This window comes from Neomonachus schauinslandi, chromosome 14, assembly GCF_002201575.2.
Source record: "Neomonachus schauinslandi chromosome 14, ASM220157v2, whole genome shotgun sequence".
In the NCBI taxonomy this organism is placed as follows: Eukaryota; Metazoa; Chordata; class Mammalia; order Carnivora; family Phocidae; genus Neomonachus; species Neomonachus schauinslandi.
This window is the reverse complement of record NC_058416.1, coordinates 77,009,017-77,025,697: the sequence shown is the minus strand read 5'-3', so window position 1 is coordinate 77,025,697 and position 16,681 is coordinate 77,009,017. Positions and strand designations below refer to the sequence as shown.

General features: G+C 43.7%; 1 protein-coding gene across 2 annotated transcripts in view; it reads right to left on the bottom strand.

Moving 5' to 3' along the window:
- The window catches only part of CIT (citron rho-interacting serine/threonine kinase), a 160,713-nt gene that overhangs the window by 19,580 nt on the left and 124,452 nt on the right, over positions 1-16,681 (bottom strand). For both annotated transcript variants that reach the window (XM_021703638.1, XM_021703639.1), the window contains 7 exons: positions 16,382-16,517; positions 14,092-14,196; positions 6,421-6,561; positions 5,862-5,969; positions 3,759-3,921; positions 3,310-3,474; positions 146-283 (listed from right to left, as the gene is read on the bottom strand). In XM_021703638.1, the coding sequence (XP_021559313.1) occupies positions 146-283; positions 3,310-3,474; positions 3,759-3,921; positions 5,862-5,969; positions 6,421-6,561; positions 14,092-14,196; positions 16,382-16,517 (956 nt within the window). The remainder of the gene's footprint in view (positions 1-145; positions 284-3,309; positions 3,475-3,758; positions 3,922-5,861; positions 5,970-6,420; positions 6,562-14,091; positions 14,197-16,381; positions 16,518-16,681) is intronic.

Genomic DNA, 16,681 nt, shown 5'->3' with positions numbered 1-16,681 from the left:
TGCTCCCCCACTCTCTCTAACGTAAATAAATAAATCTTTAAAGAAGAAAGAAAAAAGAAAAGAAAGCCACCCACCCCCATCAGATAGATCTGTTTGGGTGGAGACAGGCAGGTGCCCACTGCGAACGCACAGCCGCTGCTCTTACCAAGACATTTGGATGCCTGACGCCCAAAGTGCACAGTATCCAGACACACAGCACACTTTGTGGCTCGCATGTTTAATCCTACATTAAATCGGTGAGGAATATTGTGGTGCATGCGCTCCTTAAGACGCCGACTGAATTCTGAAGGAAAATTAAAAAAAAAAAAATCATTACGTGTTACAAATGATCCCATCAAGAAAATAAAAAAAAACAACCCAAAGAATGGGAAAGAATATTTGTAAATCATATCTCTGACAAGGGACTTGTTGCTAGAATATATAAAAAGCTCTTACAACTCAATAATAAAAAGACAAATAACCCAACTTTAAAACGGGCAAAGGATTTGACTAGACATCTCTCCAAAGAAGATAAATAAATGACCAAGAAGCACATGAAAAGATGGTCTAAATCACTAGTCATTAGAAAAACACAAATCAAAAGCACAATGAGGTTCCACTCACACCCACTCAGACATCTAGAATCAAATATGCAGGAAACAAGTGCTGGTGAGGATGTGGAGAAATTAGAACCCTCATACACTGCTGGTGGGAATGTCAAATGGTGTAGCCACTCCGGAAGACAGTTTGGCAGTCCCTCGAAAAGTTAAATTTAGGATCACCCAGCAATGGTATGACCCAGCGATTCCATTCCTAGGTACGTCCCCAAGAGAACTGGAAACATACGTGGCCACAACATACAACGTTCACAGCAGCATTATTTATAATGGCCTAAAAGTGGAAACGACCCAAATTATTATCAGTGGATTAAGAAACAAAATGTGCTATCCATACAATAGAATACTATTCAACCAGAAAAAGTAAACTAATAAATGCTCTAACATGGGTGAATCTCAGAAGCATTATGCTCAGTGAAAGAAGCCAGACACAAAAAATACGGTATGATCTCACTTACTGAAATGTCCAGAGTAGCACATCTATTCGGCTTAGTGGCGGCCCGAGGTCGGGCAGAGGGGAGAATGGGGAGCTCTGCTATAGGGTAGAGTGCTTTTGGGGGAGGGAAAGGTTGAGGCCAAAAATGTCCCCAAATTACAATGCGATGGTTGTACAACGCTGTGCACTTGATAAAAAAACATCATACACCTCAACTGTGTGAATTGTATGGTGTGTGAATTTATTTCAATAAAGCTGTAAAAAAACCATTACAGCAGATTAGTTACAGAGTGTGAAACTATTTTAACACTAACAGATGCATCTAGATTTATAGGAATCAACTTCAAATCTCCATTAGCCAGTTATTAGGAGTATTTTTAAAGAACGTATTACTGGCAGAAGCCAGGCTATATGATAGCAAAGATGTTTGTGGGCCTAAGGAAACATAATGCTTTTAAGTCAAATGTATGTAAATATTTTAATCATGAAAGTTTTGTTTTCCAGATGAAATCCCGTATCTAGAAGTTTTCAGAATGCAGTTTAAAAATCAGTTCTGAATTACAGAATTTCTAATTATTAGATACATAAACTGCCTGAAGAATTCTCTCTTCATGTCCTGTTCTTTCATGAATAACCTCCTTTGGTTAAAAAACTCAACTTTTAAGCCTTAAAAATTGAATTATTACATTTATATGCCAGTCTGTTAAAATAACGAGGTTGCTACAGGCCCTCTCTCCATAGTGACCTAATTAAAGACAGCCTTAAACAGCAAAGCTCGGGATCCAAATTTCTGAATCCAAATTGGGTTCTCCACAGAACATGGCCTCCCATCCTTTATCAGAAAGCTGCAAGGAATGAATGACGTGAACACACTCTGACCCGGAGAATATACACGGGAAGGAGGGGCCTGGGGTCTGAGGAACCTCTCAGGCCGCTGCTCTACGGAGCCTGGTCAACAGACACTATGGCCAGAAAGGATTTTCTTGCCCTGTGTTACCATCACTATACAACGATGACTTTAAGAGTAAAGCTCTTTGATTCAAAGTGTTATGAAAACATAGGAAACGAGAGGGCATCATCACCGAAGAAAAACCATTTACTGAAGAAGAACCACCGACACACCACAACACCATCAAGATTTGCCACTAACATCCGTTACATTGTGATGCCCTGATGCTACCCCACAGCTCTGCTCGACGATCCCCTAAGACCTTCCAAACCACCTTCCTTGGCCTTTTTTTTTTTTTTTTTTTTAAAGAAAGGCAGACTGCCACATGCAGCACCACATTTGGGTGCGTCTGGAGTCTTGGAAGCTTGACCACCTGACATTCTCCTACAAATGGACCTTGAGAGCTTATTTGAAGGTTCTAGCAGGGGAGCTCAGCTACTCGTATACCCTTGACCGAAGAACAGTCCTCCGGTATCAGGGAAGGCCACCGCCTTTGACCAAGCATGCAGCTTCAGGGGGGACGACACACACATGGAGCGGTGAGGGACGAGGGGGACACCTGCCTAGCCAGCCACATCAGCCGAATCAACGCTGGCCATCAACGGGGTGTCACATGTCACAGCCAGATCGCCCTCACAACCTGGCCTTTTTTCTTTAAAGTCCTTTTCCTCTCTAGATGAACAGAGTACTTTTAAGACCGCAAAGAAAACTTCTTACACTGTTGGTAAGAATATAAACTGGATCAAACTACCAACACTCAAAATGCAAGTAATCTTGAACGCGGTGAGTCATTTCCCAAAAACTAATCCTCTGGCTGCAGCACCCGAAGAGGTGCAGGGTTTCACTGCAGGGTGCTCCCTGTAGGGAGAGACTGTCCATCAGCAGGGGTCTGGTTTAACAGGTGAACCATGTACCCACACCAGTGAATACCATGCAGGCCTCTCAGAGGACGAGATAAATGCATCGGAATTAATAAACACTCTGAGATAATATTTTAAGTAAAAAAAAAAGGTGTTTTGCAGGGTACGGCGTAGTGCGCTGTGATATTTATAATAGAAAAAAGGGCTGAGGAAAATACGCCTAAATTTTCTCATACTCTTGAAATTATATAAGATACAGCAGTAACACGACCTGTGCCTACATGCATGAACTACTGCTGGAAGAATACTCAGGGAACTGGCACTGGGAGAGGGGACAAGACCAACCTCTTACTCTTTGGTATTATTACCCTTAGTGTTATTACTTGTCACTTTTACCGTATGTCTGCATTTTCTTAGTCGATTAGAAACGATTTTCAACAGAACTCCAGTGGCTCCGTGGGCACGTACCCTCCGGAGTGGACGACTCCTTCCTGCGGCTGGATGGCGGGGCGAGCAGGCTCATGGCACTGGGCTGGTGCTCGGGTGACCGCACGATAGCGGACATGGCGATCTGCTGCCTCGCGGTGGCTGGCGTAGACGGGTGCGGGTGGTCTGTGGCCTTCCGGTGGGCAGCTGGAGAGAGACCAGTCCGATGCCTTTTGGTTAGCTGGGTCACCGAGAGGCCAAAACCAAGCGGGCTGCCCCTGGGCTGTCTTTCGAGGACCCAAGACCAAGAGAACATGCATCGTGCCGACCGGGCAATGCCAAGGATGCTGTGAATTTTTCAGACTTGGGGGCCGTCTGCCGCCCCGAGAGCTTCCAGCCCATAGAGACAGATGCTGGACTAGTACGAGCAATCTGCTTGAGATGGGTCCTCTGCCTTTATTCCACAGACGTGGCATAGGGAGTGCCCCTACCTTCCTCCCGGGCAGACCGGAGCTCGATGCGGGTCTTCTGAAGGGCTTCCTCTAGCTCTGCACAGCGAGCTTTCTCCTTCTCCAGGGCCACCTTCAGCTCATTGTACTGCAGAGGAACCTGTGTGGGCAAAGCAGGGTCCTCTTTCCGTCGACTAAATAAACCCTAGCAATGGAAACAGAGATATCTCCTAACTCCTGGAAACTGGCACTGGAAACTAGCTAAAGGAACACTGACTCAAGAGGAGCAAACTACGAAAGCCAGGAGCATACTCACTGTAAGCGGATTTAGTAAAAATGGCATGTGAAGGGGGGGAAGGGGAGACTGAGCCACAGCCCATTCCAGCCGGCTGGAAAAAAATAGGGTTTCAGAAATTTTCGACAAGAGGGTTCAAGATGCTTGAACTGCCACCACCTCTTCCTTTAGCATTCCCAAGAAGGAGAGCCATTTCCTGAGTCTTTACCCTCAAAAAATGGAAGTGGAGGATGGAGTCAGGAGGGATGGTTCGGAAATCACTCTTGCTTTGCGTTTGTCTCATGACGCTTAGTTACAAGACACAGAGATGAGTGTTAAAAAAAAAAAAAAGGGAGACCAAAAACCTGAATACTAAAATGATATCAAAAAAAGGGGTTTACTAAAAAAAAAAAAAAAAAAATGCAAATGGAAACACGTACTGGACACGGAGGGGGAAAAACGGAAAACACAGGGAATAATGGGACTGGAAAAAAAAAAATTAACAACCAAAAATTAATGGAAACACCCTAGCCACAGCACATGACACAATTAGATAACAATCCGCTGCTAAAATAAAAAAAGATTGGATATCATAAAAGAAGATTAAATATCATAAGCATAACAAGCACCAACAGTCACACGGTAGGCCAGAATATTCCCTCCCCTGCAGCCCCCACTGGAGGGGGCTGCCTCTGAAGGCTACTCTTGCCCCTAACAGTGCAAGCAGGGCTGGGACCACTGGCACCAACTGCCCACTCCAGCCCCCTCTCACATATTCCAAGTCCCAGGGGGGCTGCCACTGCTCTCCCGGGGTAGGGATGCCTTTGGAAGCAGACTGCAAGCTCCTCAGAGACCTTTTCCAACTGAGAACACCTGACCAAACCTCCCTGCGGGGGGGGGGGGGGGTTGGGGTTCGGTGGTTTAGGGAAGCGTGTTTTAGGTGTAGTAAAAATCTTCCCAGGTGCATCTACATAGAACCCTGTCCATAGTTGTTGTTTTTTTTTCTTTCTGGTCATAGTTTTTCATTTGTTTGTCTATCATAATTTTTTTTTTTTTTTTTTTAAAGATTTTATTTATTTGATAGAGAGAGACACAGTGAGAGAAGGAACACAAGCAGGGGGAGTGGGAGATGGAGAAGCAGGCTTCCCGCCGAGCAGGGAGCCCGATGCGGGGCTCGATCCCAGGACTCCGGGATCATGACCTGAGCCGAAGGCAGACGCTTAACGACTGAGCCACCCAGGCGCCCCTGTCTATCATAATTTTAAAGGGATGAAGCAGCACTCAGTGAGGGCCTAGTTACCCAGGCAGGCCCTGTAGGCAAGTCACCTCAATTCCCTGGTTCCTGGTCTCCTCACAGGCCTTTGCCAATCAAAAGGACTGGGCTGGGTAATTTCAAGTCTTTTCTAGAGTCCCGTACATGTGCCCTGAGAATCCCTCGATAGAACTGAGAACCCCTTTCTCTCTCTCTTGAATCCCGAATGCATGACCTATAGTCTCTCTATAGTCCTGTACCTGTGACCTGCTAATCCCTCTGGAGTCTTGTACAATGACATCCATATAAACCTTTCTCTCTGCTGTCACCCCCACCCCAGCTGCTTAGGAAATGGGGAAAAAAAAAAAAAAATCATTCCCTTATCAGAGATAGGCACCAAAGGCCATGAACACAAAGTAGTGTGTTACAGACTTGATTAACGACATCCCTTCTGTAAGGACTGTTCTGACTACCTCAAAACCTCTTTTCAACCCAATATAAAACAAGAGAATGTGCGTTTTGTTTTCTTTGATGTTTCTATAATTATCCATCAAAGCGGTATTTAATGAATCATAATGACCGAGCAAAAACTCCCCACTTTTCAAACACGAGGACCCACCTTTTTCTTCTTAGCGGGCTGGTCCATTTTGGCTTGCAGAAAGTCAATGAGTTTGGTTTGTTGAGAAATAGTACCTTCCATTTTCACCTTTTCGTGAGAATAGAGAACCTAAAAATTCATAAAAACAAAAATAAGCTCAGCCCTCAAAAGAAGGATGCTTTTAAATGTGGTACTTTAAGAACATAAAAAAATTAGGTCGTGAGGATACTAGCATATGAAAATTCAACACAGACCACACTGGGCCAATATTTACTTACTTAGTCCTCTTCTTATGGCCAAAAACAAAACTAAAAAAAGGACTGATAGATGGATAAGTATATGGAAAAGTGTAAAAAAAAAAAAAAAAAAAGCCAGGGGTTAATATTAGAATCTCAGAGCTGATCATTATAGATATTTTCCAACTTCTCTGAAGGTTTGGAAATTTTCATAATGAAATCTTGGGGAAAACACACAAAAATACACAGTATAAAGAAAATGAACTTTTCACCAGATGGCTTTTGGCCATGATGCTTTGCCTCTGCAGACAATTTTTAAGTAAATTCCCTTTGCTGGTTCTCACCTGAATGTTTTCTAGCTGGTATTCCAGATCGCTCCTTTCGGTCTTCAGCAGATCAGCCCGGTCCAGAGCTTCTTGCAGCCCTTGAGTCAAACGGAAGATGTGATTCTTCTGCAGGTCCATCTGCTGCTGTAATTTGGCTTGCTAGTGGGGAGAAAGGCCAAACAGAGTCTCGATACCACAGACAATACAACTCATTCCCCCACTGTTCTTGTTACCAAACTAATTGCAGACACGGCGCCAAATTTCGGCTTCTGAAATCATCTCTGTCTTCTGTCCTAGATGGATGCATGGGCACAGTTAAAAAGAATTTGCCCAGAAATCTCTGATGGCCAGCAAGTCACAGGACCCCCACTGTAAGAGGAAGGCCAGGCTGGTGTGTCTGTCTTTCCAGTCAGTTACAATTAAGGACATTGCCCCCCTGTGAATTGACATCAAAGATGCTGCGAATTACTGCAACGACAGCTAAGCTCCAATTTGTCCTTTGCTTTGCTTTTTAAGGTCTCATTTGCTACCACAAGAAACCACTTTGTTCAGGCACCGTGGATGCACAAAGGGGAATCATGTCACCTCTAACTTAAGGAGCACCTTGTCAGGGTGAGGGACCCCCAACCAGGACACAAATAGCCACAATCATAGGAGATACTTTTGCAGTGTGGGGAGGAAGGAAGAGAAGAGCCCAGACTCAGCACAAGAGTCAGTAAAACCCGGGGTGGGGAGGGGGGCGGAATCACTTTATTGTTTTGGAAATAGTTTTGTGCTGGAAATCTCCCTCCAATTTTTACAATGGAAGTCAACCAGAAAATAAAGCGGGCTATAAAGATGCTGGTTTTATGGCTCTCCTTCCTAAAATGCTTCTGTTTCTAAAAAAGCAGGAGAGAGCAGCTACCGTGAGGAGACACCGCCTGATGGCATCCAACCCCGGCGTGACAATCTAACCACCCTGGAGGTGGCCCTAATATCCCTTCCCATGGTGGCCTAGACTCTCTGCAGACTCAAGGACAGAGCTCCTGAAGAGCAGTAAATACCACCACGGGCATTTCCCAGCAGGCAATGGCAAATCTCCACGCTCTCCGCCCCAGAAGGCCAAGAGCTACCAACAACCTCAGAACTTGCCTCTTCATCCCATTTCGCTTCCCTCCACCTATGTTTTGTTTTTCTTTCCATCTTTACTCCTCAACAGCCCTTCCTCTGGAGGGGAAGCGGATTCCTTGAGGCATCACGGTGTGGTGGAACAAACGTGGGCTTTGGAATGCTACCGAACGTGGGCTTTGGAATGCTACGGACCCTAGTGTAAATGAGGACTCTAACACGTATCGGTCATAGGACCTGAGGGGAAGCTCATATTGCCTCTAGAAGCCTCAGTGTCTTCACCTGAAAGTGGGTACAATGCCTCCCCTGATTGGGTGATATACTGAGCGCCATGCCCAGAGTACCATAGATGCTCAAGGAGTTTTAGCAGTCTCTCTGTCTCCCCTTCCCTCCAACCAGTTCAGGCTCCCCTCTCCCTACCCCGTCTGTCCCTAGCCCCGCTGTCTTCCCCATGCCGACCTCCTCTCCCAGCCTCCCCGCATTAGTCCTCTGTAAAGCAAGAGATACTGTCAGCAACCAGAGATCACCTGCCCTGTATGCCAACCTGGAATTTCTGAATCAAACCACAGAAACCCCTAAAATATGGGGAGGGGGGAGCAGAGAAAACAGCTAAGATTACCTCTTAAAGGGAGCTATCAGTCCCCTACGGCGCAAGTGATTTTCGCAAATTACCCTCTTTAGTTTCTTCCCACTATTTTAGGACAACATTAATTACTAGGCAGGAAGCAGAGAATAAGGAGCTGGGGACAAAGAATCGGGTTGGTGACAGCCGGGCCCAAAATATTTCTCTAGAACAAACACATCAATTGTCCATTAGCCTTCCAAGAAATAGGCTGCTTATTCACTATAATAAAAAACAAGTGAGAATGGCAGGTTGCTGCTCGGTGGAATGCTTTTCAAAACCATTTACCTGCTTCCCAGAGAGAGGCAAATGGGGGCTATTCACGGGTCAGTGTCAGACTGAAAGGAGAGCATTAGCTCTGTGCTTTCATCTGTCCAAGAGTTTCACAAGGGTGACAGGAGACTGGCAGGATGCACCAAGGAACTGGATCACAGAACCGGAACACCTGACAACCCTGGTGGCTCAAAGGATGGATCAAAACCAACCAGAGAAAGTTCAAAAGGATGGAATTTTTTTTTTTTTAAAGATTTTATTTATTTATTTGACAGAGAGAGAGAGAGCGAGAGCAGGAACACAAGCAGGGCGAGTGGGAGAGGGAGAAGCAGGCTTCCCGCCAAGCAGGGAGCCCAATGTGGGGCTTGATCCCAGGACCCTGGGATCATGACCTGAGCCGAAGGCAAATGCTTAACGACTGAGCCACCCAGGCGCCCCTAAAAGGATGGGATTTTTTTTTTTTTTTAAAGATTTTATTTACTTATCTGACAGAGAAAGACAGCAAGAGAGTGAACACAAGCAGGGGGAGTGGGAGAGGGAGAAGCAGGCTTCCTGCTGAGCCGGGAGCCCGATGTGGGACTCGATCCCAGGACCCTGGGATCATGACCTGAGCCGAAGGCAGTCGCCCAACCAACTGAGCCACCCAGGCGCCCCTAAAAGGATGGGATTTTTAAAGACACTGACTGATAAGGGTGCCTGGATGGCTCAGTCGGTGAAGTGTCTGCCTTCGGCTCTCAGGTCATGATCTCGGGGTCCTGGGATGGAGCCCCCTGTGTGGCAGGGGGAGGGGAGGGTCCCTGCTCAGTGGGGGGTCTGCTTCTCCCTCTCCTTCTGCCTCTGTCCCTCCCCTGCCCCACCCTATTTGTGCTCTCTCTCAAATAAATAAATAAAATCTTAAAAAAAAACCAAAAACACCTTATGGAAGGGTTGGTGGCGATATGACAGGTCAGTGGGTAATTGGCAGAGGCTTACAGAGCCTGGAATGGAGCTGGAGATGTCCCACTGTACTCCATGTTGTTCAGACCATGCAGACTTCTAGAAACTCTCTTTGGAAAGATAAATCTACCAGAAAAGAACATTTCAAACTTGGAGGGACTTGAAATGTTTCTCTTAGGAAAGGGAAGGCGGTCTGCAGAGGGAGAGCGACGTTGGTATCAAACTGACTGTCGCAGAGATAATAGAAGTAGTTTTTCTCATAGAACTGTCACAAAGGCCGTAGGAGTCAAGTCATGGAAAGTACTCAGAAAGGCACCTGGCACACAGCAATTGCTAATGAAACATTCATTTTTAAATTATTACTCAAGTAATTTGATCATTAGTCAGCATTACTCTCCTATTTTGGTTGGAAATATCAGACTGCTCTATTTTCAAATGTTTCAATGAAATAGAACCATTGGTTGGAAGTTATAGGCTTTAATGGAAATTAGACAGGACTTTCTGAGAATTAAAGTTGCTGGAAAAACTGGGTTGGGAGGTCCACAGGCACTGTGCACTCAGGCCGAGGTTCAACCAGGCCCACAGGTGGGGAATGTTGGGGGATTGTCTGCCTTAGACATGAGGTTAATTTGACCAGAATCTGCAAATGGACTTTCACCTTTGGCATTACTTCCAACGGACTGATAGTGGTTATCAAGGGCCATGTCAAAAAAGCTTCCAGGGGCGCCTGGGTGGCTCAGTCGTTAAGCGTCTGCCTTGGGCTCAGGTCATGGTCCCAGGGTCCTGGGATCAAGTCCTACATCGGGCTCCCGGCTTGGAGGGAAGCCTGCTTCTCCTTCTCCCACTCCCCCTGCTTGTGTTCCTGCTCTAGCTATCTTTCTCTCTGTCAAATAAATAAAATCTTAAAAAAAAAAAAGTTTCCAAAGCCATTTTGGGCCCAAGAGGAAAGATTTGGGAGAGAAATCCATCAGCAAAGTCTGCCAAGGGCAGGGATGAAGGGGACAATGGAACAAGGGCTGGGAATCTGGGCTCCATGACATAAAAAACTCTTCCCAACTCTGAGACTGTGATTCTGGCCCCATTTACAAGTCTCTGTACCTAATAAAGAGGACACTTGGGTTAATTTAAGAAAGAAGACAAATGAACAAATACAAAAAAAGAGAGAGAGACAAATGAAGAAACAGACTCTTTAACTATGGAGAACAAACTGATGGTTACCAGAGGGGAGGTGAGTGGGAGGATGGAAGAAATAGGGGATGGGCATTAAAGAGTACACTTATCATAATAAACACACACACACACAATAATATCTCTTGATTTCAAGATGTGTTATAATCAGATGGTCTGGTAATGGAATAAGATAAACATGTAGATGGCTTTGTGACAAAGATGTCAAGAAAATTTAATGAGGAAAAGAGTCTTTTAACAAATGGTACTGGAGTAACAGGACAGTTCTATGGAAAACAGTGAACCTCTCCTCTCATACATAAAAATCAACTCAAAATACATCCTAGCCCTACATATAAAAGCTAGAACTATAAAACTTCTTGTAGTTCAGAGAGAAGAAAATATCTGCAACTTTAGGATAAGCATAGATTTCTTAAATAGGACACAGAAAACACAAACCATTTTTAAAAACTGATAAATTTGACTTCATAAAAATTAAGAACGTTTGCTCTTTGAAAGACACTGTTTTAAAAGACAAGGCAAGCTACAAACTGGCTGAAAGATCCAGCATCCATACATCTGACAAAGAGTAGTATCAAGAAATCTTCAACAACTTTACTCAGAAGTAACTACCCAAAAGATTTGAACTTACACTTTCCAAAAGAAGATATATGAATGACAAATACATGAAAAGATGTTCATCTTTCATTATTAAAGAAATGCAAATTAAAACCACAATGTGATATTGTAATATACACACGAGAAAGGCTAAACAATACTAAGCATTATGGGATTGGAACTGCAAAATGGAACAACCACTTTGTTATCAACATACACATGTGACCCAGCAATGCTCCTCCTAGAGGAATGAAAACATATCCACACAAAGATGTGCACACAAGTTTTCATAGCAGATTTATTTATAATAACTAAAAACCAGAAACTATTCAAAGGTTCATCAGCAGGTGAGTGGATAAGTTATGGTATACCCATACAATAAATTACTGCTTAGCAATAAAAAGCAATGAACTGCTAGTACATTCATCAACAAGGATAAATCACAAAAACATGCTCAACTAAACCAAAGAATCCAGGGGCACCCAGGTGGCTCAGTCGGTTAAGCATCTGACTCTTGGTTTCGGCTCATGTCATAATCTCAGGGTCATGAGATGGAGCCCCGCATCGAGCTCCATGCTCACTGGGAAGTCTGCTTGAGATTCACTCTCTCTCCCTCTCCCCCCTGCCCCTCTCCCCCCCACACTCTCTAAAATAAAATTATCTTTTAAAAAAATAAAAAAAAATAAAGAATCCAGATACAAGGAGTATATATACTATGACCCCACTTCTAGGAAATTCTAGAAAAGAAAAGCTATCGGGGGGCGCCTGGGTGGCTCAGTCAGTTAAGCATCTGCCTTCGGCTCAGGTCATGATCCCAGGGTCCTGGGATCGAGCCCCACGTCGGGTTCCCTGCTCAGCGGGAAGCCTGCTTCTCCCTCTCCCTCTGCCTGCTGCTCTGCCTACTTGTGCTCTGTCAAATAAATAAAAAAATAAAAATAAAAATCTTAAAAAAAAAAAAGAAAAGAAAAGCTATCGGTAGTGACAAAGAGCAGCAGATCAGTGGATACCTGGGGCCAGGGTCAGAAGGTATCAACTAGAAGGGGCATAGGGAACTTTTTTGGATGATGGAAATGTTTTATGTTTTCATTGTGATGATGATTAGTCAGGTGTTTACATTTAAAAAATGATTCAGAAAAAAAAAAAGACGACATTCAGGTTAAGCCCTTGGTCACATGCTTATAAAATGCACACCACGACCAAGGATCCTCGCTACATCCTGGACAATAAATATCATTGTTTCATAATGGTTTCAACTGTCAGTGAAATCTGCCTCAAACTCCATGTCAGCCAGATGTCTGTGCTCAAAAATCTATCTGTGAGGTACAGACTGGGAAGCTGGAAATGTTCTTGTGTCGTTTAGAAGTGAGAAAGAGGGGACTGAATCAGGATCCCAGTATGCTATTCCAAGCCTTGTCACTGACTCACCATGTAACCTTGGACCAAAGTATTGAGCTGTCAGAGCCAACTCTCTTTCTCCGGAAGGAAAATAGGACAGGCAAGATCATTGATTATTTCTGTTCTGTTTCCAACATGTGCCTAAAGCGGGGACATTGCCTATTCATTCCAGATAAAAGACCATCATTCTCTACTTGACCACCAGGTAGATTTTTAAATTTTTATGACAGTGTTCTTTTTTTTTTTTTTAAGATTTTATTTATTTATTTGACAGAGAGAGAGACACAGCGAGAGAGGGAACACAAGCAGGGCGAGTGGGAGAGGGAGAAGCAGGCTTCCCACTGAGCAGGGAGCCCGATGTGGGGCTCGATCCCAGGACCCTGGGATCATGACCTGAGCCGAAGGCAGACGCTTAACGACTGAGCCACCCAGGCGCCCCTATGACAGCGTTCTTAACGCTGCCTTTGGTGAACTTCCCACCCATGTGTGTGTATAATTAATTTTATTGTAAAAATCTTTACTGTGATACAATATACATAAAATTTACAATTTTCACCATTCTTAAGTGGACAGTTCACTGGCTCTAAGGACATGCACAGTGTTATGCAACCATCACCACCATCCACCTCCAGAACTCTCCCAAATTCCCACCCATTTTTTTTCAGGTCTCATTCTGTAAAATATTTCATACTCACCTGCAAAATTTGCACCACACTTTTCAAAGTTAATACTTTAGCAGTATTATTTCTATCAGCACAGTCCCTCGGGAGGTATCATATAATAAAACCTCAACGAACCAGAATAGGTATTCTGGTTAATTGAACTATCAGGTTCACTATGGGTTAAACAGAACACTCTTGGAGTCCTGTTTCTCATTAAATATCTTTATAAAGTATATTTGTCCTGGTTGGTCAATTCTAATGAACAAAGCAGAATCATAAGTGATTCAACATATAAGGGAGGGCTTTGGTTGGGGGTGGGAAGTAGTCATCAACTTAAAGAGAGATTTTCAGAATTCTGTTAAAAGGTCCAGGAAATAATATAAGGGATGGGTTCGGGAGACCAATTTGAGCTTTCCATTCCGTGTCTCAAAGGCAGGGCATAATTTTTTTTAATTGAATTAAATGAATGAGCAAAAGTCTTCATGAAATTTAGTACTCAGCATAAATCTGATCAAGTCCCTGCCCTGTGCATGAAGCTAATTTGCATAGATGTTTATCAGCCTGAAAACTTAATATACTTTAGATATTGACTTTAAAACAACAATTTAATTCAACATTCAGTCACCCGTATATTTAATAAACTTCCACTTGGCACATACTCATCTGTGCTCAACATTCTTTTAAGCACCACGTGGGGGGATACAAGTGACAAAGACCCTCTGGCCTTCATGACACATTCTTTGAACGTGTTAAATACCTTCAAAAAAGTATTAAGTGACCACCTTACTCTTCCTCGAAAATTCAAACTTCCAAATTTGAACGTCTGATCTGGATCTGACCACCTAAACACAACATATTTTCACCTTCAGAACTCCACCTGGCTCTACTTCTCAGGTGTTTTGTACTCACCTCTTCCAGAAGCCTCTGTTTGAGCTCCCGTTCAGTCTCCAGTTTCTGCTGTAAACTGCGGGCGTTCATTTCAAGCATGGCATGTTTCTTCTCCAGGTCATTGAGCTGGGCATTGGGAAAAATTGGCCATAATATCATATTTAGGAATGCTAGATGCTAATGACTTTTACAAATACCCACAAACCTTCACATGTAAAGAATCAAGTTCTGAAGATCAGAATATAAATACTGTTTTCTAGGGACACCTGGGGGTGGCTCAGTCGGTTGAGTGTCTGCCTTCGGCTCAGGTCATGATCTCAGGGTCCTGGGATCGAGCCCCACGTTCAGCACAGAGTCTGCTTCTCCCTCTCCCTCCGCCCCTCCCCCCACTCATGCTCATTCTCACATGCGTGTGCTCTAATAAAATCTTTCAATAAATAAATAAATAAATATTGTTTTCTCAAAGTATATCACAAAGGTCCATGTCACAGATAAGCCTTATATGGGGATAGCATTATTTCTAATGGGTCACATAAATAGCTATGACAAGTTCTAAGACAAGGATATCACTTTGGCTGAGCTTAATTAAATAATCAAATGTTGAATGCTTACTATTTGCACAGCATTATATCGGGGCTCTTGGGATGAAAGAATGGATGAACTCTCTTAAGAATCTTACATAAAGTCACAAAGGCAGAGAGTAGCCCATAACTAGACATATACACAAACAAGGATTGCTTTGTCACATAAAATTTTTGATAAGAGGGGTATGGAGAAGAGAAATTCTTCCTGAATTACCAGTTTCAAGAAAAGATGATATCAATGTCTGGAGTCTGGTTTTGTTTTGTTTTTTTTAAAAGTAAACTCCATACTCAGGATGGAGCCCAACATGGGGCTTGAACTCACAACTCTGAGATCAAGACCTGAGCTGAGATCAAGAGTTGGACATTTAACCAACTGAGCCACCCACATGCCCCAATGTCTGGAGTCTTAAAGGATGAGCAGAACTTTGCTATAGAATACTCTAAGAACAATCAAACAGAAAAAGATACTTAAGTTAAATCAAAAGGGTTCATTTACCTCTAAATAATATCCTTAGTTTCCTCATGGGTAAAAAATAAAAAAAATAGTAAGCCAGTATCAAGGAACTCCAGAGTGTCCCTGAGTGGCAAGCTCTAGCCTTGAATCCAATAATTTTATTTCTGTGAAATTTTATTTCTGTAAGAAAATCATGGATATTCATAAAGATTTATGTTCATCATAGTGTTCTTTATAACACTATGGCAAAAAAATTGAAAGAAGTTCAAAGTCCCAACACAAGTAGAATGATTAAATGATTAAATAGGTACCTCTGTGTTGTTGAGGGTTTTTTTAGAACTACATGTTCAAAAAACATTCGGTAACTGAGGAAAAGCCCCTACTTTTATGTTGTTTTTTTTAAAGATGTAAACTTGTTTACATAGTAAGAATCTAAATTTATTCTAATAGATCAGTGGTGGATTGTCAGTCATCTTTTCCTTTACTTTCTTATGGTTTCTAGATCTGCCACAATGACCCCAAATAGGTACTTTTATAATCACGAAATAACAAATAGTTATACCAAATACGAAATTCAGATTCTTGCTTTATTTTATGTGTGTGTTTGTGTGCGTGAAAAAGTGCGTGTGTGTGAACCTGGGTATATACATGAAATTTCTTTGATCTTCATTCTTGTTATCTGGAACACTGGGGCATCTATTTGAAGTCTCTTTCGAGACTTAGATAAACCTCCAGAACACGGGGACATAACGTGGCGTGCTACATGGACAGGACATGCATATTTCCAATATAAAATACCAAGGACTCACGTGGCCATCAGACCCTCTCGTGCCCCTGGCCTTGGACCAGAGAGAGGCTGAGCTGCCTACCCATCACAGCAATGGAAGGAGCATTAGTCCTTGCCACTGAGCACTTCCCAAGAATGCTCAACATTAAATCCAGCAACCAACCCAGAGATTTAATCTAGAAATCAGGTGCCAGAAAACGAGAGAGCTGTGTGGCCAGGTCAGAATCCAGACCTCAGGCGCCCGGACAGGCAGATGTTAAGAAGTCACCGACAGATTGGGACACACCAGTCCCCACCATGCCTCCCACGCTCTCGCCAACCCAGGGTGTCCTGTGTGGAGCCTAACCCTGCGACTTGATGGAACGGAGTAAACGTGTGTTCGTGAAATATGCTGACCGTGGATTGCCCCTGAATGTGGGTTGAGCGTGCCTTCTAAAAGGGGGAGATGAGATGTCCTGCTAAAAGGCAGAAGGGATGGGTGCTGACCTTGTCAGAGAGGCTCTCAGCTTTCAGCTTCTGCTCTTTGAGGGCCTGCTGCAGAGCAAGGATCTCAGCCTTGTGCTCCTTCACCGCCAGCTCCACCACCTGGCGTGACTCGGTGATCCGCTGGTCGGCCCGCGCCCTGCCGGGAGAGCACAGGCCCATTTCAGAAGCGCCACCATCACCAGTCCCGAAAAAGGAAGTGGGCCCATCTCTAATCCCAATAAGCACCCAGACAGGCTGCAGCTGGACAGAGATCCAGTGGTGGATTGTCAGTCATCTTTTCCTTTACTTTCTTATGGTTTC